Below are 27948 nucleotides of genomic sequence, written 5' to 3'. Positions count from 1 at the left end.
AAAACTCTCTGGCCTCCTCCCTCATTCTTTCTGATTCCAAGTTCATATTCCTGGCACAGTCTCCTATCCTAAGGACTCCAAACTCAGACGTGGATGTTAGAGATTAGGGGAAAATCTGAGTGGGCCTTATTCAAAATGAAACTGCAGAACCTCACTAACTCAGGGAAGGAGGCTCCCTACAAGTTTTCTTGCTTATTAGCGCCCTCCTCAGTGGAGTTAGGAAAGTAAAAGAGCAGCTAAGGACAAAAATGTTCCGAGTTTCCTCTCTGTTACTGGCTCTTAGTGTAAACATTCTCAGATGCCCTGGACTGGCTTGCTTACTAGCAGTTCTAATGTGGAAGGAAATCTTGGAGTAAGCGCTCAGCAGGGGACTGACAAAAGGTGGAAAGTAGAAGCACACTTAAGTATAGATAAGAGCATTGACCAAAACCACTAGCAGAAGAAAACTGTTTCTCATTTTCTGTTCACATCTTTGAGTGAATGAGAATCAAACAGTACTGAGTAATAGAAGGGGGCATATTTAACACATATACCCACATTTTGAATGAAGCAGCAATGGAAATTTAATTTTCATCTATGAGATATATTTGAATCAAAGACTATAATAGATGAGAAATATACTTGAATCTCTTACCTGTCTTGTCATCTGCCAAACACAATCAATAAACTGAAGAAATATAGGTGATCGGTCAGCATCTGCATGGTTGTCATCACCATGGCCCACTCTCTGAAAAGAAGCAAACACACACATATGCATGCTATGATCCTCTTAAAAGTCACTTACATTGCCCAGTCATGTCTTATCTGCCTAAGAGAATTCCTGCTCATTGTGGGCACTCAAAATTGTTTATAACAAGGATGAGTTAGAACATTAGAGCATGATGGCATGTAATATTAAAATGTCAAAGAAAATGTACTACTTTGTATGACTTAAAAATAAATGACCATATAACTAAAAATAAGAGCTCACTAAACTAAGTGGATTTCACTTCTTTTAGAAAGCAAATTTTTAGTTTACTCTATATTTACATGGTGGTGATTTTATAATTTTTCTTTAATACAGTTGACACCAAGAAAGATGAAGAACTGACCAGCAAACTTTTTAGTTCAAATGATGGGACCAAGGGCCACTACTATGTCAAACCAATAATATCTGTCTAGAGCGATTAATTAGTAATTCACAAAGTAGGACATATTTCAGAAATGTCAGGAAGCAAGCTACATAAATGGCTCACCCCAGCACCCATGTAAAAGGTGGGTGTCCTGGCTAGTTTTGTGTCAACTTGACACAACTGGAGTTATCACAGAGAAAGGAGCTTCAGTTGAGGAAATGCCTCCATGAGATCCAGCTGTAAGGCATTTTCTCAATTAGTGGTCAAGGGGGAGAGGTCCCTTGTGGGTGGAACCATCTCTGGGCTGGTAGTCTTGGTTCTATAAGAGAGCAGGCTGAGCAAGCCAGGGAAATCAAGCCAGTAAAGAATATCCCTCCATGGCCTCTGCATCAGCTCCTGCTCCCTGACCTGCTTGAGTTCTAGTCCTGACTTCCTTTGGTGATAAACAGCAGTATGGAAGTGTAAGCCGAATAAACCCTTCCCTCCCCAACTTGTTTCTTGGTCATGATGTTTGTGCAGGAATAGAAACCCTGACTAAGACAGTGGGTATGGTGGCACCTTCCCATAACCTTAAAAGAGATTTTCCAGAGGCATTAGAAGTTTAATGATTAAAAAGACATCTATTTCATGAGCATTCTAGAAGCAGCTTCCAAATGAGCAAAGGGTTAAGAAAGAAATGATTATGAAGCAGATTATTCAATCTCCACATAGAGAGCTTGGAAGAAAATAATCACTGAAACTGCCACCTGGAAAGATATAAAAACAAGGAAATGAACAAGCAGTGGGTCGCAGGAGGAATCGGAGGGATGTAGAGAGGAAGGGATAAATCAAAAAACATTGTGTAAATGTATAGACATTTGAAAGAAAAAAATTATTTTTAAAAAGAATCTCAGAGATGCCATGCATAGTAAGTAGTACACGCCTTTAATCAGAGAACCTGTGAGGAAGAGGAAGGTAGATCTTTGTTACTTTGAGCCTTGCCTAGTCTACATAGTTATTTCCAGGCCAGCCAGGGCTACATAGTGAAACCCCCTACCTCTATACAAAAAAAAGGAGTGCCCCTTACCTCTATACAAAACCTCTATACAAAACGTCTTAGAGTATATTACCTTACTTCCACTTGGTGAGGTGGGTGTTTAGTGTTTTTGTTTTGGGTGACTGTTTTATCTTACTTTAGAAATTTGTCTATTATTATTTACGTGCATTATGTGTGTGAGGCCAGAGGCTGTTGCATTCCCTATACCTGTAGTTACAGATGATTGAGTTGCAACATTTCCAGTCCTTCTTTTACATTTTTCTCTTTTTTTTATTAGGTATTTTTACATTTTTAATTATGATAAAAATATGCAACATAAAAGTTACTAAAGGTTAAAACAATTCTTAACTGTACAGTTCAATGAAATTACATACTTTGTATAATCATTAGTATCATCTATTGTAGAATGTTCATCTTCTCAAATTGAAACTCTGTTCTTATTAAATAGTAAATGGCTACCTTAGATCTCATAATTCATGGCAAGAAGCATACTACTTTGTACTATTCTAGCTACTTTGTGTAAATGGAAAACATAACAATATTTAACATCTTGTGTCTTACTTATTCCATTCAATGCAATGTCTTGAAGGTGTATATGTCAGTGACCTTCCTGGCATCACAGGGTTTCCTGGGGAAGGCCGTGAATGGAGGAGCAGCATTGGTGATTGGGATCATGCTGATAGCAGACAGGTCTCCTTGACAGTGATTACAGAGTAAATACTACTGACAGAACAAACCTGATTATCTGGGACTGGCAAGAATGCCCAGTGAGAAACTCTGAACTATTTTAACTTGTAAGTGTACATAGTTATAGACAGACAGATATACATTTGGTAATTAATTCCTGCTGGGAGCAGCAGGGCATTAAGTAAAGGATTAATTGTTAGAGTTCCTTTCTCTCTTGTAGAGGAGCCTCTAACTGGCTAGACAAGAGCCTTACACTCATTAACTCTTTGTGAACTAGAGAGAGAAGAAAGGAAAAGAATTTCAGTCTTTTACACAGGCAATATGCACAGACTGACTCACGCAAACACACACACACACACACACACACACACACACACACACACACATTCTGGTTGGGCCCTACTACCTGTCTTATCTATTCCACAAGTGTTCATGCATATTTACACATATACCTACACACATGTATATATAGACAGACAGACAGACATATGCATATCTACATTTGGATGGATACATGGATGGAGCGGAGCCCCCTCAAGTCAACAACTTTATTTCTTTTCTCTGGCCTTTTTATAGACAAAAGTTCTTAGAAAATTACCTCATAGATAAAATATGACACACAAGGAGAGTCATAGAAGGATGTTGATAGTCAGTACAAAACAGTGTTTCACTCTATAAGCTCATTATAAGTTCAAAGCAACAGTTTCACATGGCTTCAAGTCTGGTGCAGAGAAAAGAGGTTGCTGATGCATGTAAATAGATGTTACCAAATGCCAGGCACATGTACGTGAAATAATAAAACAGTTACACATAAGCCAGACAAACATACCAGGGCAAACCTGTGTCCAAAGCTTATCCACTCCTTTTCTATGAGAGCCTCAAATCCTTTAATGGTCCGGTAATAACTGTCTAACATCAGCATTGCCAGAGATGTGAGCTGGGATGTTCGATCCCACCCATCACTGCAGTGGATGACCACGGAAGTTTTCCCAGATTCTATTTTATCAGCAATTCTCACTGCCCCAGCAAGGAGAACCTTCAGAAAAGAAGATAAAACAGATAAGGCTACATTAAGTGTTTAACTGCTGTATAAGATAATTCTGTACAAAAGTTTGGATGTTCTGGCCAATAAGCCATACAAGAATGCTATCTAGGACTGAGGCTCTATTTCAGTAAGTTCCTAAGTTCCAGTCCCAGTATCCCAAACAAAACAAAACACAACAACAAACACAAAATTAATTAAGAATCACTAGGAAGTGTTAGCATCATGTTTTTTAATTATAAAAATAACATAAATAAATGGGGTCATTTATTGGAGGGTCAAAAGTTCTGTTAAAAACCTAACTACGTGTATTGTACAACTGTAATCCCAGCACTGGGGAGGCAACTTCAGGCCAGTCTGGGTTAGGTGGTGAATTCAAAGGCAGTCCAAGCTACACAGAAAGACCCAGTCATTAAAAACAAAGAAACTTGGGGCTGGAAAAACGCCACAGTAGTTGAGAGTGCATATATTGTTTGTGCAGTGTTTAGTTCTGGGCTCTTAAGTCAGACAGCTCACAACCACCTGTAGCTCCCCCACCTTCAGGGGATCCAATACAATCTTCTGACTTCTGCAGGCATAGCCATTCATATGTGTATATACCAATCTCCACATATGCATATAATTTAAAATGAAGCCACAGCTTTAATAAAAGAAATGTAACTTTTTAGAAAACCTAGCATAGGAAGGTGGAGTCAGGAGGATCAGAAGATCAAAAGAACTTCAGCTAAACAGCAAATTTGTGGGCTAGCATGGGCTACATGACCCTGTCTTAAAGTTATTTATTTATTGATTTATAATGAAAAAATTGTGAATTTTTGTCAGAAAAGCCCTCCATAAAGACTATAGTCTGTTTCCAGAAAAAATTTTCCAAAAGGTTTCCTACACAGTCAAGATGCATTAATATGTAATGTTGAAAACACTTATAAATAGAAATATTTATGGCAGATGGTTAGATGTGTGAATTAGAAAGTAGATAAAAGATTGAACTTGTCTACCCGTATATATTCCAGCCAATGTGTCCCATCCACATTGGATAGCCAATGTGACTCATCAATTGAAGGATACACAATCTCCTTTAATTTACGAAGTGACTCCCTCATCACATGAATATTGTGGATCTCCAAGAATATGAGTTCGGCATTAGGGTAAGCACTTTCATTTTCATATCCACCACCCTTTGCCTATAAAAAAGCAAAAGATATACATTATTTCTTGAATTAACTTTTGTACTGTTTCTACTGTAACCAGACATAGACCACTAAAGATGCATCAAACTCCCTTGCTGATAAATCTCTATATACTGTATGGTTGCTTTAGAACTGCCAGAACACAACAGGGGTACCACGAACTGTCAGAACAAAGCAGCAGAAATGAACCATCTCATTGCAGTGCACCACCATCACCACATCTCAAGTCTAGGAGGCTGAAATACAGGTGCCAGAGGGTCAGAGTTCCTTAGAATTCTGTCTCTAGAAGAGTGTGCCACTTACTTTTCTCATTGCTGTGACAAAATATCTGGCAAAAGAAACTTAAGGAAAGAAAGTGGCTCATCGTCTGAGAGGACACAGCCCATTCCAGCAGAGGAAGAGTAGTGACAGATGTGCAAGGTGACCCTGATGAATGCTGCTTAGATCACTTTCTCCTTTTGATTCTGTTTAGACCCCAGTCTAAGGAGTGCAGGTATCCACATTTAGGGTGAGCCTTTCCTTCTAAGTTGAACCTCTCTAAAAACATTCCCAAAGTCATGCCTAGGGTTGTAGCTCTAGGATTCTAAATCCCATCAGTTAATGAACAAGACCAACAATCACAGAGAATATTGTTCTTTGGCTCTTTGTTCCTAGCACCTATAGGCAGTCTAGGTTTATATGCTCAACACTTTAATGTCCATTTCTATGTTTGCAGTTGATTCCCCTTTTGTCTCTGACTCTGTCTCTGCTTTCTTTATAAAAATACCTGCGGGTCCAGTGAAATGGCTTAGTGGAGAAGGCACTTGGCACCAAGCCTGACAACCTGAGTTTGATTGATACCAAAAATCCCTGTAGGAGAGAAGCAAATCCTGCCAGCTTGTTCTCTGGCCTGTACACAGAAGCATGCACATGTGCATACAAATAAATGTAATAAAAATGTGTCTGTCATGCTGAATTACGGCCCATCCTAACCTAACGGATGGTTTAACTTCATTAGACTTATAAGGATTCTTTCAAAATGTACTCATAAGCACTAAGAGGCAGGACTTCAACATGTTGTTTTATTGAGGACACAATTTAAGCCTTAACAATCCCATTTCACCAACTATGGTTTTTAAAACAGTACCAAGTGATTTTTATACAAGGTTCCTTCTGCTAGAGCTATTTATTTACCTAGAAAATGTCATACTATCACAACATTTCTATATAATAAAACAATTTGGAGTTCCGAAACCACAAAATTTATCTTAGCAATTTAATAAGAGAAAATAAATGTAACCAAAAGGGAGTAGGTGATCTTATAATAAAACCTGCTCTGTAGCTAGTTTACACTGTACAGAGGTCAATATTCAAAACACATTTAGATGACAGCTCCGAGAAACTGGCGGCAAAGTCCAAAGCTACAGCTTCTGTGGAGGACAATTTGACAGGTCCTCCAAAGTTACAATTGGTGGAAGTTATGACTGGTGAAAGCATTCCCACGCCATCCAGCCACTATGAGCATTTGTGAGCATGTTTTATTTAAGTACCTATTCTGATTTCTTCGGCATATATACCCTTGAGTAGAAGAGCTGTATCACAATAGCCAATAGGGAGAAACAATTTAAATGTCCACAAACAGATAGATGAGCAAATAGAATCTTGTCTTTCAATACAATCGAATATTATTCATCCAGAAAAAGGAATGACGTACAGATGCTACTAAATAGATGAACTTTTCAAATGAGGAAAAGAAGACAAGCACAAAAGAGTTCTTAATACAGGATTCCATTTTTATGAAGTATCCAACTGAGGGGAGTCTATCCGGATAAAAGCATATTAACTGCTGCCAGAGGCTGGGCAAGGGGAGTGGGGAGTGACAGCAAATGGATACAGAGTTCCATATGGGCTGATGGACTGGGACAGTAGAGCTACCTTTGCAGGATTGTGAATAGATTGGAAGTCCTTGAAGTATAAACTAAGGAGTTTTATGTTACCTGAATTTTATCTTGATAAAGAAGTAAACATGTATAACACAAAGGCACACTATTCATTTAGTCTGAAACTAACTCTCCAGTGTATACAAATAACTGTTGTGCTCTACCTCAGTCCCGGGACAATGATGAGTAAGGAGAGACTTTGGTCTTTAGGCTGGGGTAGGGAGAAGAGAACAAGATCAAGAACAGCACAGGGCTGAGGGTCATGTGCTCTAGGGTAGCACAGGAGGTGCCAGATACCTGGACAGCCAAAAGCAAAGAAGGCACAAATTAGGGTACAGACAAGAATAGCCAAGACAAATAGGGCACAGAGACGGGTAAGAACATGGCTTCCTGAAATGAAGAGAAATTCTACACAAATTATACCAGGTCATCGGTAAGAATGATCAATGAAGCCAGAGAGCATGCAGAGACTAGATGATATGAGTAAAGGGTCAGGCAGTAGAGGAACAGAGTTACTGGGAAGGCCTATGAGGTGAGACATTCTGCAGGTGGATTAAGCACAGAGATGCAATCATCTGGTTGAAGGAGCTACGGTACAGATGGACATATGATTTGAGCTATTTAAAAGGCAACACACAGTAGTAATTTGGAACTGCAGGAATAGATAGGACAAGTGATACCTATGATTCTCTGTTGGGTTACATGAAGTGTTGGCATCATTTATTAAGAGTCTATTGGTGAAAGACTACATTCTATGGGGAAGATTGGTGTCAAGTTCAGTGAGGACCAAATGACGTTGTGATAAGACTTGGCTGGAGTCATATCTAGGCTAAGGGATGCAAAGGTCTGGAACTCAGAAAAAGTGTGACGTGTGAATATTGATGTGGAATATTTGTCATATGAATGGATGACAAGGGAAGACAGAAAAATGCTGCATGGTGTTCCAGAACAATGTGTAATGTACGGACAGAAGAGTAGGCCAGAAGTCTAAAGAAGACCAATATTTAAGGAAAACACAGGAGAGGAAGGAGAGAAAGAGAGCAGAAAGGAGAGACAATAGAAGAGAACAGATAAGAAGGTAGGGGTCACAAACAGGGAAGGAAAGAGTGGAAAGGGCAGAAGAGGTGAGGGAAGAGGAAGCAAGGAGAATATGAAGGACTAAAGTCCCTGGATAGGCAGGAGAGGCCAGGGAAGGAAGACAAGGCTCAGGGAGAAAGCCACTTCTTCTACCTTAACAAGATGCAGGAAGGGAAGGCAGTTTCTGTCAGATATAGCTTATCCTCTATGAAGAAGCAGTCAGTTTTTCAAAGTGAGGGGCTGGGCAGGACTATATACTTGAATTGTCACAAAATGGGTTGAAATGGCCTTTGTGGAGAATCAGGAGCTGGTTGGAGAAATGTAGAGGACCACCACCCAGCAGCACCAAGAAAGGTACACAGGAGAGATGAAGTGGATTTCAAGGCAGTGATGACTTTGTTTGGGCACCTACTTTGTGTTAAGCTATAAGCTAAGCACAGAAATCAGTTCTGCAGAGCCAGTTGCCAATGGGAAGGAAACTCTGTGAGGGGATGAGCCGGAATCTTATAGCTATATAGCATTTCAGCACAGAGGCAGCGTGCGTGCACTAAGAATTGGAATAAACCTAGGGAACATAAAGTCAATTTTCTGCCTACAAGCTGATTATAACAATGTACAGAAGACAAAGGCTCATTAATTAAACCAAGGCTATAGAGTTAAAAGAACACTGCATATCAATTCTATAGCAGAACACAGGGATCAGTCATCTGGGGGTCTCAAGACAAAAAGGAAAGACAATGAGAAAGGAAACCCACTGATACTTCAGAAGGACCAGAGTGTGAGGTTTAGACAGTTCTAGAAAACAAAAATTTGTTAGACAGACCTTATCTATCAGGGCCAACCAGAGTTCTTGAGAGAAACTGATGATATAGGCAAAATAGGTGCCCGAGTCTGCAATCTGAGCAGTAGAGGTAGGTAGGACCACAGCTATGCCTGCTGAGAAACAGAAATTAGCATATGCCTAGGCTTGAAGCAGCTAGCTGGGGAACTGAGATTCTTAAGTTTCAGGAGCTGAGAAAGCGCCAGCCTGAAGAATAGGGAAGTGGCTAGCTATGCGAGCACAGCAAAGATTCTGTGGTGACCTTGAGATGTACTTGAGGAACTAAATAAATTATCCTACAGGAGATGATATGTGAGAGAGGAAGGAAAGGATTCATGCGTGTAGTATGTGCAGAGTATGTTCTGTACAACATGGTGACTATTGAGAATGATATTATATTGTATAATTCAAACTGCTAAGAATAGATTTGAAGTTTCTTCACTTCAAAAAAATATCTGTGAGGTTATGCGTTTGCTACCTTAATTTAGCCACTCTACAATGTATATATATTTCAAAACATCACACACACCACAACCATATACAACTTTACTCGATTAAAAGTACGACAAATATTTATTTTAAACTAATAAAATAATTAAAAGGAAGGTCTTTCTTTTGTCTTTGTGTGTCTGTCTTTTCTATATAGTTTTCTTATACTTTTTAAGTTCTTGGATTAGCAGTACAGTGGTAACAGAAAGGATTCAAAGAAATAGACTGGCAATAATCCAGCAGTCAGGAGGAGTGGAGGCAGCTGCCTGATGAAGGATGCCTTTGTAAAATAGGATGAAAAGTAGCCCTCACTGAAGATATTTGCAATAAACCCCTACCAACTGTGAATGCAACCTTATTTGAAAAACAAAACAAAATCTCTGAAAATGTGATTAAAGACCATAAACTGTAGGGATAATCCTGGATTACATCAAGAGGACCCAGAAGGTCATTATAATATCCTTAGAAGAAGGAGGAAGAAATATAGAAACACACACAGCTTGAGGAAGCCAAGTGAAATTGAGGTAAATTGCAGGGTGTGGCTACAAGCTCAGGAGTGCTGGCTTGGCCATGAGACTCTAGAGATGATAAAAAGTAGACTCTCTCTTGGAACCTTTAGAAAGAGAACAACTTTATGAGGTTTTTGGATTTGTGATAGTTTAAAGGGCAGCCTCAGGAAACCGCTATCCTCCCTACCCCATTTTTCTCCCATATTAGTAACCAACACCATAACTTAGACTTCAAGTCAGAATCCTGGGTAACATTGCTGACCACAGAAGGGGCTGACTCCGTAGCTTTATGCATGGAGTACTGGGGGTGTAGAGGCCTTCACAGGTACTGTTCTCACTTAGTTCTAATCATCACACAGATGTTGGCACAAAGCACTACTATCATCTCTCATCTTGTGGGTCAGGTTAAATAACTGGTGCAGCAAAACTCAGGGGTATCCAAGTCTAAGCCAAAGGTCTCTCTTAGGTGGATTGGAGTTCACTGAGGTTTTGTGACCCTGGAGACAGCAAAGTAGAGATGTCAAACATAAAATAGGATGGGGATTTGGGCTACCTTCAGGGCTAGAGATACTTCCATGTGTAACTCAGCATAGAAACATTGTTTAAAGTCCTGCCTCTGAGTAGATGACCTTGGGAGATTGTTGTAGAACCAAAAAGGGGACCCCAAACCAAGTTCAAGTAATGCTACCATTGGAAGTTCAGCAAAGAAAGTGGAACCAATGAAAGAGAGCAAGGGCCTGGCTCAATAGTGAGAACAACATGGGGGTTGATGAAAGCCAAGAGGTCATTAATGATGACAGCAAAATTTATATTTCTGCACTTTCATATAACTAAGTGCATTCTAAAAATATATGAAAGTAATACATGAAATATATTTTAAAAGATATGAATTGGTTAAATTATCAGTAAATTTACTAGAGGGACTTCCAAGGGCTTGTGGTTGTTTCACGAAAATAGACATTAATTTATGTAGTTCTCTTTCTAGGAATTTGCTTAATTGAGCCATCAGACTAAACTGTGGAGAAGTAATGAAAAAGGCAAGATTCCAGCAATGTAGGATGGCAAACATTGTCCATAGAATACTAAAGAGGGAGAGATAGCCACACACTACATCAAAGAAACTCAATATTCACATGACAAGGAATTCAATGGCCTGTTCTAAAACTATGAAGACTTATAGAAAGCATGTAAAAACAAACAATGAAGCAAGCAAACAACCAACCCCAAATTTTCTACAAGGCTATTAAACATGTACCTTGTTGGTATCAGCAACGCTGTTTTGTCTGGCATCAAAGATAGTAAGTTTATGTGACTGTGCATTAGCATCCATTATTGTCTGCAGGTATTTCTCATCTTCTTTGCAGCGTTTATCATTGGGACCCACTAATGGCTGGCTGCAACGTGTAATTGTTGCCTGACTTTCTGGGTGAATCCATGACAACACCTAATGTTTTAAAGCAACAAATAATAAATACTTGCTGATAGATATCATTCCTAATATAATATATTATCTAATTAATTGGTTAAAAAGAACAATCTCTCCTAGAGAGTTTCCTCGGTTATGAGTGCATAAGCTAGTCCTGGTACTGTAGTGACTAAGAGAATTAATGTGTTGGTCATGCTGAAAGAATTTGACTAGATACCCTAAAATTCCTTTCTGCCCTTGAAATTCTATCACTCTAAATAAAATAAAACTTAAGTCAAACTATTACTAAAATCTAGTCCCATTTCTATTTGACTGGCTACATTTATATCTTTCTAATATAAAAATTATATCTTTACAATAACATAAAAAGCAGGGTGAGGTCTCTTATTAAAAACAAATCTATAAGTCTATCACCAGATCTCCCATTTTTCTACAGTGGTCCAAGGACACAAAATAATTCAGATGTAAACTCTAAGCAAAAGTTATCCCTTCCTTCTGGGCACAATTATTTTATTCCCATGTAGCTACAAAAATTCACAGAGTGGGAAGAAAGAATGTATCTTCTCCAGAGTGAATGGTGCAACCGATGAGGTGTGGTGCACCAGCACATCCACTCTTGTCATTCCTCTATTCCTCTTGGCTGTACCCTGAGGGCAAACCTTGAGGAACCTTTGCATTTAGAAATAGGACACATACAAGAGACAGATCAAATGAGTGCTTATATAGTGATGTATTTCTTAAGAATCAAAGATATAGTCAGGTTTATAAGCTGATTTTTCTACCTTCCATTTTGTTATCAGATCCAATGTTGTGATTGTTCCTGTCTAAATGACAAAGTTTATTACTCACAGGGACTCTGCCTTTCGCTCGAAAGGCTGCCACTTTTGAAAGGTCATCATCTTTCACACTAGTTGGCACAACAATGATGGCAGGATAGGTATCACAGAACTCATAATTACTGTTTATTTTTGATATTTTCCAACTCTCATTTGGCAAGCCCTGTAGGATGTTAGAGAAGGAAGAAGGGGAAACACTCATCTCTACTTTGACAAAAAAAAACAAAGTATGAATCATGTTTATTAATTTATAACTTGTTTATTGTTATTTAACTAATAGTGCCTCAAATTAAATTAATGGCATTCTGGATTCTTATTCATCAATTCTTTATGAGACCTATGATATAAACATCTGGAAGCAGATAGGGTATGGCTTAGTAAGAGAGTACTTGCCTAGTATGTGCATAATCCTGGGAGTCAGAGTGGAGAAGGAGAGAGGAAAGAAGGTAGGAAAGAAGATGACAGACAGTGGGATAGAAAAGGCATATAAGAAAATAGCAGAAAGGGAGGAAGGAGGAAAATAAATGAGGGAGGAAGGGAGGGAGGAAGGGAGGGAAGAAGGGAGGGAGGAAGGGAGGGAGGAAGGGAGGGAGGGAGGGAGATTTGTTCCTCAGAAATCTGAGTTTCAAATCTTTGTGCACACATCCTACTAATCCCTCTGGAAAATGATGACTAGACAACAATGTAGTCAAAGGCTGGCACAGCAGAAGAGGGCACCCAGGAAATCAGGAACCAACAAGCTTGAAAGCTAGGCCTATGTACAATTTGTTGCACAGCTTCATCTCCACTACTACATATCTAACCTTTTAGTACAGACATTTAAGCTATCATAGTCCATTTGACAAGTGGCATACTCTACCTGTCTCTTATATTCAGACACTGGATCATAAACTTTCCAGCCATTAACTGGAAACTTTTCTTTATAGTTGAATGCAAATAGCACCTGTATACAAAATCCAGAAAATGTATATCAGTATTTATTATCATATAACAGATAGCAAACCTTTGTTTATTCTGTTATCAGTTGAACACGTTAGAACTCCTATTTTAATCTGCACATTGTAAAGTAATAAGTTAGAAACCTTTTCTTTCTTTTTCTTTCTTTCTTTCCTTTCTCTCCTTCTTTCTCTAGCTCTCTTTCTGTCTTTTCTTTTCTACTCTCTCTCTCCTACCCTTTCTCTCTCTCTTTCTCTCTCTCTCTCTTCTCTCTCTCTCTCTCTCTCTCTCTCTCTCTCTCTCTCTCTCTCTCTCTCTCTTTAATTCGTTTTTCCAGACAGGGTTTCTCTGTATAGCTCTGACTGTCCTGGAACTCACTCTATAGACCAAGATGGCCTTAAATTCACAGAGAGCTGCCTGCCTCTGCCTCGCAAGTGCTGAGATTAAAGATGTGTACCACCACTGCCTTGCTAAAAGCTTTTCTTAATCATTATAAAGAAGAGATAAAATTCAAACATTTGAATTTAGTTACATCACAGAAAAGAGGTAAAGAAAACTCCAAAGAAATGTGTAAATATGGAATTGTTGGACACTCACAGGTATATACAGGAAAGAAATGTGTAAATATGGAATTGTTGGACACTCACAGGTATATGCAAGAAAGAAATGTGTAAAGATGGAATTGTTGGACACTCACAGGTATATGCAAAAGTTTACTTCGTTGTACTTACCTGCCCATTGGAAAGAGGAAAAGCATGCTTGTTGAGGTTTTCAAATATCCCAAGTTTTCGCTGTTCTTCCTGCTTATATGCAAGTCTCAGGTTCCTCATATCCTAGTAAACAATGAACAAAACTCAGTTATTTAACATGGAATGAGCACTTGTTAGCCAGATGCCCTGACATAATTACATAAAAGACTTTTATTTATCCCTTACTTTGTACTCTACTTTCTTTTAACTCACAGAAGACAAGTTAACAAAAATACTTCCAATGAGATTTTAAAAATTAAGAAAACTGGAATAAAAGGGACTGTATATGTTGGGGAGGAGAGTCAACAGAATTAAAAATAATGTTTGCATACAAAAGATGTGCAACCACATTCTGTGCACTTACCAGCCAAAGGCGCGCATGGAATTTATTGTTCAGGCTAAGCTGCTGAATGAGCCAGCTACAGTATTCCCCGAAAGTAGTCTGTACCATGGGGAGACTGTAGCTCTCAGCAAGCTCTTGTATCAATAGAATGCTATTTCTTAATATCAATTTTTAAAAAAGTTTTCTCTTATCTCAATACAAGCTTATGGCCAAATGCCCAAGCAAGCACAAATTAGCAGAAACTATTGCATCAAGCCTAGCTCTTAACAGTGTGATTTCTTTCTGTGGCAGCACTTTAAGCATTGTCTCCTAATAAATCTATTTTCTTATCAGTAACCAAGGTGTGTGCGTGTGTGTGTGTGTGTGTGTGTGTGTGTGTGTAAAACACTCTTCCTTAGCATCAAATGAAATTTGAAAATACATAGAACCACAAACAAAGAAACAGCAGCTTGGGAAGTAAACTTATTATGATACTTATAACAGCAAAAGAATGGTAACAAGCCAAATGCTTGTAGGGGCCATGGCTAAATAATGTACAGGGAAGCTGAAGACCGACTGGAAAGAAACTACAGCTATATATGCACTGGTCAAAAGAAGTACAAAGATACACAGTCACGGGGGGAAAGGGGCAGAACCACATATACACGCTATCCTTGCCTTCCCTCCACCCTCTACCCTGCCTTTTTGAGACCAAGTCTCGCTATACAACCTTTGCTGGCCTGGAGCTTGCTATGTAGACTAGGCCAGCCATGAATTCACAGAGATCTGCCTGCCCGTCTCCCAAGTGCTGGTAGTAGAGGTATGTGCCACCACATGTTTCCATGCAGAAGGTATCTGTGCAGTGTTACATTAGGCACTGGTAACTGTGTCTATAGGGAGTAAAGTGCAGGAGGGAAATACTTGACATTTTACTATATAAAGCTTTTGTACTTTGGAATTATGAATCATCTTTTAAAAAAAAAATAAAATGCAGGCTAGAGAATTGACTCAGAAGTTTAGAGTACTGGCTGTTCTTTCTGATGTATCCAAATTCAATTCCCAGCACCCACATGGCAGCTCACAACTGTCTGTGACTCCAGTTGCAGGAGATCTGATCTGATGCCCTCTTCTGGCTTTCACAGGCACCAGGCAGATATCCATATAGTCAAGACACCTATACATTAAAAATAATAAAATAATCCATGTGTGGTAGTACATGCCTTTAATCCAAGCAGTCAGAAAGCAGAGGCAGAGAGCAATCTATGAGTTTGAGGCCAGCCTTGTCTACATAGTGAGCTTCAGGCCTTCTAAGATCTGGTGAAAACTGATGATGTGAAAACAAACAAACAAACAAGCAAAACAAAAATCTATAAAAATAAAACCCCATACCTTGTGAGGTTCTCAGGCATGAGTTGGGAGCCTGGTCTTCATAATTCCAGGCTACCAAGTATTTAAATCAGCTGTCAGCAAATACCCACGCCAGCCATAAAATACCTTAAAATACCATAAGATACATAAAAGAGCTACAATAGCATCGTTTCCTGACATGCCTGCTTTTCAAGCCATACTGGCTATGCACATACTGTGGTAAGTTACTTGTTGAGCATTTAGAAATACTCAAAGGGGAGGAAAAGTATTCCAAGCCATGAGAAAGTATGTGCAATGAATGAAGCATATAGCTTAGAATGTGCTGGGGTAGCCTATGTACTGCATACCCAGGAAAGAGGATGTGAGAAGGGGGAGGGACTGAGATTTATTGAATTCAGTGAGTGTGAGGAAATAGGCATGTGCCAAATAAGAACATCTACAGGACAGCCAGCAGGAATGGCAGACAAGGATAAGGAGAGGGGAGTTCCACACAAGAGTACTTCCTATAGCCTGAGAGTGGAAAGCTCCTAAAGAATTATGCAAAGGGGCCAGAGATGGAGTGCAGTGCTAGATCACTTGTCTAGCATTCACGAGGTCCTGGCTTCTAAGCTCCCCTCAGTGAGTATGGAGGAAGTTACAAGAGAGTAACAGCTTTAAAGACCACAAACCTATTCAATTCACCATAGACCCTACACGGCAGCTGTTTACCTTCCTATGCAGCTGCGTGCCCTGGTATCACAGGTAGAACTTGTCTAGGAATGGGAAACATCTGCCATGTAAGGCCAACAGTGAGTCTAGACTGTGTGCTTGAGCCAACCAGGGGTGGAGATGTCCTCAGATTCCAGCAAAGCAAATAGAATAAGCAAAAATGCAAATTCTAAGTTTGGAAGAGATCTTGACAATTCTGCAGACAGGATACATCTCCTGGCACATTAGGTTAGTTTTTAGTAAACTGTCTTATATGAGGTAAAGTCACTAGGCATAAAACCTATTCATTTGAGCTAATTTGTTTGGTGGCCATCATTATTCCACACATTCCTATCTAACTTCTTGAAGGAAGGGAAAAGAAAAAAAAAAAAAAACATGAGCCTAGAAGTTCAATATAGAAAGTTCCAACATAGCCAAAAACTTCAATCAGAAGACTGTGAGAGAGGGTATCAAATTCTACAGTGGATTACATTTACTGACATAAGATTTGAAGGAGGTTTTACCCTGTAAACAGTACAAATTATTCCTATGATCCAAAGATTGTAAGGGCCACGAGTCAGAAAGAGTTCAGAATGGTCTACCTCGTGTTGGTGTTCACTGGTGTTTGCAGCCTACCTTGCACACAATCTCTATACCACAAGAATTATCCCCATGGCTCTGTGCACCAATCTTCTCCACTCTGCTGATCACTCCAAGAGGAACATCAAGGACGAAATGTGGGTCCTAGGGATGAAAATTAAACACCTATCAAAGTCAGTCACCAGTTTTCATGTTTTAAGTTGCTGCAGGCTTAGATGTTTGTTTACTATGAATTGCAGTTATCTTTGCAGTTAAGAAGCTGGCATCTGAGAGATAGTATACCTCAGGAGGTCTATACCCAAACCACAGTGCTAATCCTCCCCCACGTCTAAATGCAACTTTAACAATTTTGATTAAGAACCAACGTCTCTTCAAATTCACTGTCCTGTAGTGTCTTTGTGATAGGAGTTCAGGGGACTTTATTTTCTTCTTTTACTGTTCATAAGATCTTAAAAACAAAGCATAATTTAAAAACTCACCCTTTCTACATTTTTGAAGTACATTTTAAAGTCCGTCACTGTCAGGGTCCCACTCACTGCTCCCATAAATGGACAGATATAAATGACGTCTTTCACTGAAAGAACAAAACCAAAGTAGCGATGACTCTTATGGACTTGTACTTTAGTAACATCTAGTACGACTTTCCAAAAACATATGGATGATCCAGTCTTCTAGGAATTTAAAACTTTAAGGAATTATAAAAATTATTACTTTATATAATAACATAGATGGATAGTCTTCTGATATAGTTCAAAACTCTGATTTGCTACTTTATGATGCTTTAAGTAAAATGCCTTATAGTGATGTTTATTTCGTCATTTTTTTCCAGGTAGTTAATATTTTCCCTGGTTGAAAAGTTGATAATGCTGAAAATATTTATTATACTCAGAAGGCACTGGGCTATTATCCTATAAAATGTAACCTAAAGTTTGTAAAAGTTAAACACTGTCTTTTTGAAGAGAAACTGCTTTGCAGTTGAAGCAAACTGGCACACCTTCATTGAAGTAGAAAAAGGCATTCTTTCACAGGCCGAGAGTATAGCTCAGTGCCTCAGACACTAAGTTATTATCCACCAGGAGGAGGGTTCGTTTAAAATTTCTTATCAGCTAGACATGGCAGTGCATGCCTTTAATCTTAAGTAACTATCACTTGGGAGGCAGAGGCAGGAGGATCTCTGTGAGTTCAAGCCAGCCTGGTCTACAGAGTGAGTTCCAAAACAGCCATATTGAGACTCTGCCTCAAAACAAAAATTCCCTATCAAAGTTAACTTTCTGTTTGTTATCAATCAAGTGTCTACAGAGTGAGTTCCAGGACAGCCAGGGCTACACAGAGAAACCCTGTCTCGAAAAAAACAAACAAACAAAAAACACATTCTGAGAAAGTACTAATTAACAAGGATAGAACTTGGTGGCAGGGTGCTTGCCTGACAAGCATTTAGGCTCTCAGTTCGGTCCTCAGCACTGCAACAAGAAAGAAAGAAAAAAAAAAGAGTACTCATTTCAACTAAAACATGACCAAAAAGTCAAAGAAGAGAGCAAGAACTAAATGAGACAAAAGAAAACAATAAGATGAGGAATTTAAAATTAATTATATTAATATAATATGTTAATAACCCCAACCATCTAAACACAAAACACGAATTATTAGATTGCAGACAAAAACATGATCTCAACTATATGTGGCTCGAAAGAAACCCACTTCACATAGAAAAATGAATGAATAAAGAAAATATAGCACATATACACAATAGTACTGTATTTAACATAAAGAAGGAAAATGAATGCAACTGGAGAGTGTTAAGTAAAATGAGCCACATTCAGAAACACACAAATACCACATACTTCCTAAAATATGCAAATCCTAGACACAATCTGTGTGGCTCATGTGTCTACGGATATAGACCATGAAACTAGATGGGAAAATAAAAGGTAGGAGAAAGAGGTCATGAGGGGCGAGAGTGGAAAAGAGAGCAAATATGTGACCTAGAAGCAGAATGGGGCCTACTGTGGGTAGGGAAGGCACTGACCAAAAGGACTGGGACTGTGGAATGGTAGAGCAATATACAGAAGAGGGTCTAGAAGAACAAAGCATGGCTTAGGGTTGGACTTGAGGATGGGGTTGGAGTTAGGGTTAGGTTTTGGATGCTTGCCTAACATGAATAAAGCTCTAGATTTGACTTCTACTGCTGTATAAACCAGATGTGGTGGTATACCCTGTAATCCCAGCACTCAAGAGGTTGAGGTAGAAAGATCAGGAGTTCAAGACCAGCTTTTTTACATGGTTGAGGATAACCTGGGCTACATAAGATGCTGTCTCAGAATAAGTATGTATGAAAACACCTTAATGAAGCCTATTATTTAGTACGCAAATTTACAAAGCTAAAAAAAGACATGAATAATTTTAATATTGAAAATAGGTATATTAAGTTAATTAGGAGAAAGCTATATTATCCATAATATTAAACAAAGACTTTCAGAGCAAAGACTATAACCAGGAATAAAGAAGGTAATTTTCTTTTTTCTTTTTTTTTTTTTTTTTGTTTTGTTTTTGTTTGTTTTTCGAGACAGGGTTTCTCTGTATAGTCCTGAGTGTCCTGGAACTCACTCTGTAGACCAGGCTGGCCTTGAACTCAGAAATCCGCCTGCCTCTGCCTCCTAAGTGCTGGGATTAAAGGCATGCGCCACCATGCCCAGCTTAAGAAGGTATTTTCTATTAGCCACAGAGTCAATTTGGTCAGAAGGACATAATAATTACAAACATTTATATGCCTAGAACTCCAAAACACAGAAAGGAAAGAGATTTATCTTCAATGAGACACAGATATCCACAATAAAGAAGAGAAGGGTAGGGTAAGGAAAGACACAGAAGGTTCAAATGATATCAACGAATTCAACCTAGTTGACATGTATAGAACACTCCAATCAACAATAGCATAGCACATGTTCAGTTCTACAGTATACAGAGCACTCAAAAGACCATATTTTGGGCCATAACACAAGTTTTGGGATAAATTCAAATCATGAAATTTATGTTTCCCAAATACAAATGGAATAAACTTAGAAACCAACAACAGAAGAGCATTTGAGAAATTCATAAACATGCAGACCTCATGTATATATTGAAGTCAGATCATGCTAGATGAAGCCTTGTATGAAAAAACAACACACACACATAGACATATATAGTTATGGATGAACTTGGACCCGATCCTCTTGTGTCCACTCCTGAATGTTGGTATGAACAACATAGTCTTAAGTAATGCATGGGTCAAGGAGAAATCAAAAGCATTGAATGTCATGAAAATTAAAGTGCAAAATCATAACTCATGAGGTGGTGTTAAGCAGTGATTGGAGGAAATGTAAACAGCCAAACTAGAAGACAGCAAAGATCTCAAATCAATGACCACAGTTGCCCACTGAAGTCACAGTCCAGGTGGTTTCATGGGTAAACTACAAATTGTAAACAATAAATAAATTCTTTCCAAAACAAAAGCTGAGAGAGGATAATCCCCAGCTCATGAAATTCCTGACTACAACTCTTGCCTTCTCAGATAATAAAGGATAGCAACTACCTGCATCCAACATCAGATTTAATAGAGAACATCTGAACACTTTCCCCACATAGGAATAAGTATGTCTACTCCCACTCCTCCTTAACTTCTCACTGAAGGGTTACACAAGAAAAAGAAAGCAAAGGCATCCAGAGCAGGAAGGAAGAACCGGAACACCCCTGCCCTGCTGGATGTATGTAGTACCATCAATTTCTTAACTAGTCTGATCTATTCCTTAGACATTTATCCAAGAGAAAGTGAACACGTGTAGGCAGGCTTGTGTAAAAATGTTCATAACAATTTTATTTATAATACAAAAGCAGCAGAAACAACTCAAACATCCATCAACACATGAAATACTATTCAGCAACAAAAAGGTATGATTGCTAACTGATGCCACAATGTGGTTGAATATCAAAACAATTATTTGATTAAAAGAAGTTCAGCAAAAAATATACTATAACTTCACTTTGGAAAAGTAATAGGAAATATAAACTAGTCTACAGTTTTGGGGGAGAGAGGAATGAACAGAATAGATGAAAAAAGAACTACAGTTAGAGGTTTGGATATGCTCATTACCATAAGAGAGACAATGGCTTCCCAAATATATACTATATCTACTATGTCAAAACTCTTTCCATTCGAAAATACTACTCAGTAGGGCTTATTTTACTTTAAATGACCTACTTTAATATATTGCCTCGGGAACATATGTTATTTAATAGTAGGGGTCAAGTTACCTACCCTTTGGAAGCTACTGGAGGAATTGAAAGCATACTTACAAACCTTAGGGATGTGCAGATGTCCCTAACATGTAACTGTAAAATATTTCCAATAACTGGGAGAGGAGTGGGGCTGTGTGAGACCCTCCATCTCCCAATGTTCCATTTCCAGAGCCACAGATAGATATAGCCAAAGTCTAAAGATTTTACGGCACTCCTTCTAATACAAATGCGAGTCCCAAGTACAAAGTGATAAATCAGTCACCTAGGCTAGCTCTAATCCCTTCTAAGTGAATTCTGGCCTACTAATAAAAGCCAAGTGATCCATCCAGCCCTTTTCATATAGGACACTTAAGTCTGTAACTTGCTGTCTGTCATGTTAAGCAGATTGTTTGGAACACAGCAAGGAGTAATGCTAGGAAACATCCATAGAAGAAAGAGCCGGCAAGGCCAGGGGCCTACAAGGAGAGAATTAAGACCCACAAGTAAAGAAAAGAGTTTCAAAACCACTAATGGATAATGAAGATTGTTAATAGCAGAGTCACAAACTAGGGCATTCAGCAGTAATTAGTTGGAGGCTCTAGTAGGAAAGCCCAACCATTCAAATGCTCCTAATATGAGATGACTATATTAGGACTGAACACCCATGTTGAGAGAGAGCCATGAAGGAATAAGAAAATAGCCCAGCAAAGTTGACTGTCCAACCCAGCTAACTGAGATGAAAAAGTGGTACCTAGCAGACCCCTCACCCACCAACTATCTCTGAGATGCATAACAATTTACCCTGAGAGGTATGGTAACCCTCATGCCATTATCTTTATAAGTCAGAATGGCAACACGTGCCCTTTTCTTCCACTACATTATATTTTTGATAATCATAGAAGCCAACAAAAGTTCTTTGTGAAGTTCTCAAAACTGTTACTAAGATATGGCATTAAGGTTTTCTACTGATACATTTCTTTATGGTGAAACAGTCCATCAAAGCAGTGAGCCAGCACTGTAGTGGGTATCCAATCAGGTCTCATTTCTTTTGGTAAACATTCAACTGCCACTCACCTGGATCCTCTAATTTCTTCCATCTCTTCAGGTCAGGATGATGCCAATAAGAATGAAGAGCTCCAGTCCCCTGATCTCTTTTCTCCCTAATTAAATCAGTCTAGCTGATCTCCAACATACATATAACCTATGCTCAAAAAGTATCAATACATTTCGTAGATTCCTATAAGCAAATGGTACATATTAAACTTACCAATGGCCTTAATTGATTCTCCTGGGAAAAGTGGAGCTTCTTCCATCTGTGCCAGTTTATTTCCATCCCTTAGAGCCTGGCAAGAAAGCCAACAGGAATAAATATCACTTTCCATCTGTATATTGAGGGGAAGGCTAATATTCTGGGATATTTTGATAAGGCTACAGAAGCGTGCAAAAAGTGTATGCCCCTCCCATTAAAAGATAATTTCAAAGCTCAGCACCACAGGACATCATGCTGCATATTCTAGCAAATTGTTACAACATATTTACAATTAACAGTTAGAAAGCATTAATACAGAAATGGCTTGACAGGACAGATAGGTACTACAGTCACTACACAGACAGCTATTTTAAAGTGCCATTAATTTTGGAAATAAGGCCAGAAAAGAAATGTTACCTTCTGAATATGAGACTAACAAATAGAAACATTAGAAGTGAGGTGCTTAGCCAGGGTAGAAATCATCCAGCCTATGAAACAGTTTGGGAAACCCTAAGGCTGAGTGAAAATGACCAGAGAACAGTCTCAGAACAGTGCACAACTTAGGAAAGCCGTACACTTCGGCACTGAGTCCCAGATACATGCAAACATGAGTCAGTCTCTCTCTCTTTCTCTCTCTCTCTCTCTCTCTGTGTGTGTGTGTGTGTGTGTGTGTGTGTGTGTAGCAGGGAGCATAAAGAATGGGAATGTCAATAATGTTCACTCATCTAGGCTATGAGAGATTATACTGGCAGATAGCACAAAAACACATATACACTAGAAAGTATTATATAAATTTTCCTTTAGTTTATGTGTATAAGATGTAGAAGATGCACAAAATTCATGTTTAGACTTGGGTTTCATCCAATACTCCAAAATATGGAAAATTCCAAAATGTGGAACATGTGTACCAAACATTTGAGGCAAAGAATACTCAACCTGCATCACACTGTATATATACTGTGGGGTAGGGTGTATTCATCATGAGTTCTTAGGGCCAATTCATTTTTATAACTAATTTCATACTCTTCAAGAAAACTAAAGAGTTGCTAGGTCGACTGGCTACATTGATACTAAAAGTTGTCTAGGATGGCTAGGCAGTTTGTGCCCATACTTCTATGATCAGGCTGATGCTGGGACTCAGGAACCAGCTTCTTCTAAGCTTCCTTGTAAGGTGCCAGATAACTCAAAGGAGAGCAGAAAATGGAGTTTCTGGACCACCAAGCTAGGAGCCTAAACTTGGGGCCTATTTCAAGGTATTGCTACCCTGTGAGTTGCTACCAAGGAAACCAGTCATTTTCTCCTGGGCATGTCTGACACGATGTGTCATGAATAAGAATAAGGTGATAAAACCTCCAGCAATTACCAAGCTGTATTTCATAGAACATTAATTTCCCAAGACATGTAAACAGGCTTAAGAGGAGTGGGTGGGAAATGCTGTGATACAACACATTAGGCTTTTGAAAAAAGTGAGCCAGGCTTCAGCGCGTTAATGCACACTAAATCTGCAAGAGGGCGCTAAAGTACAACACATGTCTCATACCTCCTTAATCAGGGAGTGCCTCTTGAGAAGAAATACCTGTTAACACTTGGGAGGGCATTGACATTCATCAGAAAACAGGGTGTGCTATGTTGATCAAGGCTACGGTATGTATGTCTCGTCTACCCAAAAGGCAGAAGATTACACAGTCCATGTTTCCTTATCAAAAAGTGTATAGTTAAAATCATATATACAAGTAGTGTATTCAATTTGAATTTTTACTATTGGTTAGATATTTTTAACCAAAAAGGTCTGTAAAATTTTGATTTTATAGTGCTAGGGATCAAACCCAGGATACTAGATGTGCCAAGCAAGCATGATATCACTAAGTTATACTCCCATCTTAACATTACTCCTAAGATTTTCATATAAACTTGACTTTCTTTTTACATGTAATGTCCAATTTTACAATCATTTCATTATACTTGTTTTGGTCACTGGGTATCAAACCCAAGGCCGTAAGTATGGTCTATTACTGAGCTTCACCCTTAGCCCCAATTATAGATTCCTTTTTACTATATCTGATTTGGGAATATGCTTTTCATTCAATGAGGCATAAAACAATATGTATACTTGTAAACATTTTTTTTGTTTCTTTTTTCGAGACAGGGTTTCTCTGTATAGCCCTAGCTGTCCTCGAACTCACTCTGTACCTCGAACTCAGAAATCTGCCTGCCTCTGCTTCCCGAATGCTGGGATTAAAGGCGTGGGCCACACCACCCTGCAACAATTTGTTTTATAAACACTAAAATACCAACAATCTTAACAGGAGCCTTAATTTGAGGGCCTACTTTAACTGAAGTGGAGGCTAATTTTGTAACTTAATTACCAAGTGAAAAAGCTACTTTAATTGAGGTTGGAATTGTAAATTACTTCAATGTTACATTGTTAAGGCTTACTTTAGTGAGCAAATATTATAGCCTATAAACTGCGATGCCATACCTTATATTTAAAGCTAACAGAGGAGAGGTTATTTTGGAAGCTGCTTATGAAAAGCAGCTTCTCTAAGCAGTAGCATCTGGATGGCATTTGGGAAGAGAAGATGCCTTTTCAGCTTTAGAGCAAGCCACATCAGCCATTCTCAAGATCTCAAGCCTGGGCTAGCCAATGAAACCCTGGCAGCATGCACAAGGCTCTCAAGATAAAGAGTAAGGAACAACTGGTTGTCTTCTTGTCCCATATTCATAGTCAAATATGACTAGAAACATTTGTGCATTTCATGAGGCATGAATGTGTTGATGAACACTGTGAGACAAAACTTTCACTAATGATCATTAAATACGGGACATGTTTTTAAAAGATGAAAAAGCATCGATCTGAATAACACAAAGAAATGGCCCCAATGCTTCAGATTCTTCTAGAAGAGAAAGTTATACATTTAGCTTAAACATAGGAAGCCAAGAGACAATAGAAGGCTCATGTTTTGGTGAGTACAGTAGATTCCCTTTATGAAGCTGTGTTAGGAGATGGGACTCACATTTGTGCTGTATTAAGCTTTCACTGCAACTACTAGGTTGCACAGGACATGATTTGACCCTTGATTTATCCAACCTATATATAGCGCAACTAAAAGATGGAGTGAATTTGATCTCATAAACACACTCAACTGCTCTTGGTGCCTCTTTTCACAATGTTGCCCAGTTGAGCAATTCCCTATGAGCTCATCTCAACCTTGGTGCTTAGCTTCTGAGTGTCCAGCTGAGATCTACAACCTCCTGACTTTGTCCCCGAGGGTCCAACCCACCTAAATGACTCTGACCTTTGCACGGTTTTCATAAGCGTGAATCAAAACTTCCAGGTGGACAGCTTATGTAACAGCTGCATGCCCAAACAGCGATTTTCTAACTGAGTCCTAAAAGATGCTTCTGGGGTCAATGAAGGGAGGTGGTTCTACACAGACGATAGAGGACAAATACAAGGCTGACACTTGAGGCTTGCAAGGCATCCCCAGAACTGCTCTTCTACAGGACTCGCCTATTCGGTTTCTATATCAATAGCGGGAAAGACATCGCTGCTTCATGAATCTGGAGAACATCTGAAAGTATGAAGCAAACAGCAAGATTCTGAATTCTGATTAATAAAAATAAAGTATATATGCTCATTCCACAAATATGAAACACCAAGTGCTGTGTTAGGCACACACAATGTAACTTTAAAAATTATATTACATTATTTTATGTGTATGGGTATTTTGCCTTCATGTGTATATATTTGCCACCACGTGGCCAGAAGACGACACTGGATCACCTGGAACTGGAGTTACAGACAGCTGTGAGATGCCATGTGGGTGCTGGGAATTTGAAGAGCAGCCAGTGCTTTTAACCTTAAGCCCCACTGTGCAGCTTTGAGTACAGAAATATCCACACCCTTGTAAAAAACCTGTGGCATTTGTGTTCACCCCTCTAGGTCCTTGTTAAAAACACTTCATAGTCTTATAGTGCTGGAGGTCATGTAACCCTATCTTGGGGAACCAAGAAGTATGGATGAACCAATTTCTACTTGACAAAATGTTGGATAAACCAATTTTTGCAAATAATGTCACAATGGAATCTACCAAATACAGACAGAAGAGCACTATTATAGTAGTAAAAGCAACTGGCAAGCTTTGCTTATTGCCTAGATATCTAGTATGAAATGACTTCTAGATACACGGTCTGTAGCTACAAACAGATGAACATGTAGAACTTGCCACCTGATCAGCTTCAGCTTCAGAAGGGTAGCCATTGTGTTCTTCCTCTAGCTCCTGCACAGCACCAGGTGCATGGACAAGAAAGGGCAGAGAAGAGAAAGAGAAACACGTGCAAACAGACAGGTGAAAGGACAGAATTTCTTTAAGAGACAGTAAGCATGTAAAAGTTGACACACCTTTTACGGCTTTGCAAATCACCACACTTGCCCCCTTCGAGTTAAGGAAATAACGTGTGGACCATCTATAGCATCCTCAGCCTAAAATGTAGTGTCTATTTTCTGTGTTTGTGTTGGGGTAGAAAAATGAAAAGCAAACAAACATCATGGATTTCAAACAATGCACCATTTTTATAAAACTAAGCAACACCATAGCAAATAGCAAAGAACATAACAGGCACATCATGTGCTCATAAAGCACACCACAGAAACCACATAAAAGGCAACGTCAAGCCAAACTACATAGGCAGTTCATACATGAGTAGCTTAACCAGAGTAGGATTTGCATATGCTAAAGGATTATTATATTACCCAGGGGTAAATTTCATTGCATACATGCACGTAACACATGCTCAAGATTTTATATATAATATATACACATATAAATACATGTGTGCTGGTTTATTGCTTATTACCAATTAAATACTGTGACTTACAATTAACATCACATTAAATATTTCTAACAATATCAAAAACATGCTTCAAAGACAAGATTAAGTCTTGCATAGTCATTTTATTCTATCTGTTTAAAGACATGCTATTCTTAATTTTTCATAGAACCAATGTGACAGGAATATAACCCCCTTTTAAAGTAGCATCAAATTTCTAACAGTGCTAACAGTGAAAATATTAAAACTAATATGAAATTAGTTCCAATGGCAACAGAAAAAGTTGCAAAGCTTTGAATGAATTTACTACTTCACACATTTACAAACTGGTCAATAAACTTCAGTAACTACAGAACACATTTTTATACTCAGAATGAATTTATAACTACCTATATCAAAGGCAGTGTAGGTTTTTAATCCAGCCTGTTTTGTTGAAATTTCTAATTTTTACATGTATAAACAACAGAACCATTCATTGTGTGGTTTTTAAAATGTTAAAACAGAAAAATTAGTGATTCCTTAAAACAAATTCTTACAGTACTTCAAACTCCATGCAAGTGTAAGCCAAACACTAATATTTAACTGTGTGAATCAATGAAAGAAAATGATTCTCACGAGCCAAAGAAAATGAGGTAAGATGGTAAACCAACTAATAGAGGAAGAGTTTTACTCAACTCGGCTATTTCTGTATGACTGCACTGGCTTCAATAAGCTTGCAATTTTCAAACAGAAGCAGTTCAATCATACTATGAAAATCCAGATTGTTTCCATTTAATGAAAATAGGTTAATTTTTTTCATGTCTAACACTAGGA

At 38.6% G+C, this 27948-nt stretch overlaps 1 protein-coding gene across 9 annotated transcripts in view; it reads right to left on the bottom strand.

The window, feature by feature from the left end:
• Mtmr1 (myotubularin related protein 1) overlaps positions 1 to 27948 on the bottom strand; it is a 54437-nt gene that overhangs the window by 13598 nt on the left and 12891 nt on the right. For 3 of the 9 annotated variants that reach the window (NM_001313702.1, NM_001313707.1, NM_001313706.1), the window contains 11 exons: positions 26535 to 26585; positions 22324 to 22399; positions 17282 to 17376; positions 16839 to 16946; positions 13808 to 13909; positions 13000 to 13083; positions 12154 to 12303; positions 11134 to 11322; positions 4873 to 5058; positions 3665 to 3871; positions 635 to 727 (listed from right to left, as the gene is read on the bottom strand). In NM_001313702.1, the coding sequence (NP_001300631.1) occupies positions 635 to 727; positions 3665 to 3871; positions 4873 to 5058; positions 11134 to 11322; positions 12154 to 12303; positions 13000 to 13083; positions 13808 to 13909; positions 16839 to 16946; positions 17282 to 17376; positions 22324 to 22399; positions 26535 to 26585 (1341 nt within the window). The other 6 variants (NM_001313704.1, NM_001313703.1, NM_016985.2 and 3 more) reach the window with 4 other exon arrangements.

Source organism: Mus musculus, chromosome X, assembly GCF_000001635.26.
Source record: "Mus musculus strain C57BL/6J chromosome X, GRCm38.p6 C57BL/6J".
In the NCBI taxonomy this organism is placed as follows: Eukaryota; Metazoa; Chordata; class Mammalia; order Rodentia; family Muridae; genus Mus; species Mus musculus.
Note: the sequence above shows the minus strand (reverse complement) of the source record. Positions and strands in the feature narration are given on the sequence as shown.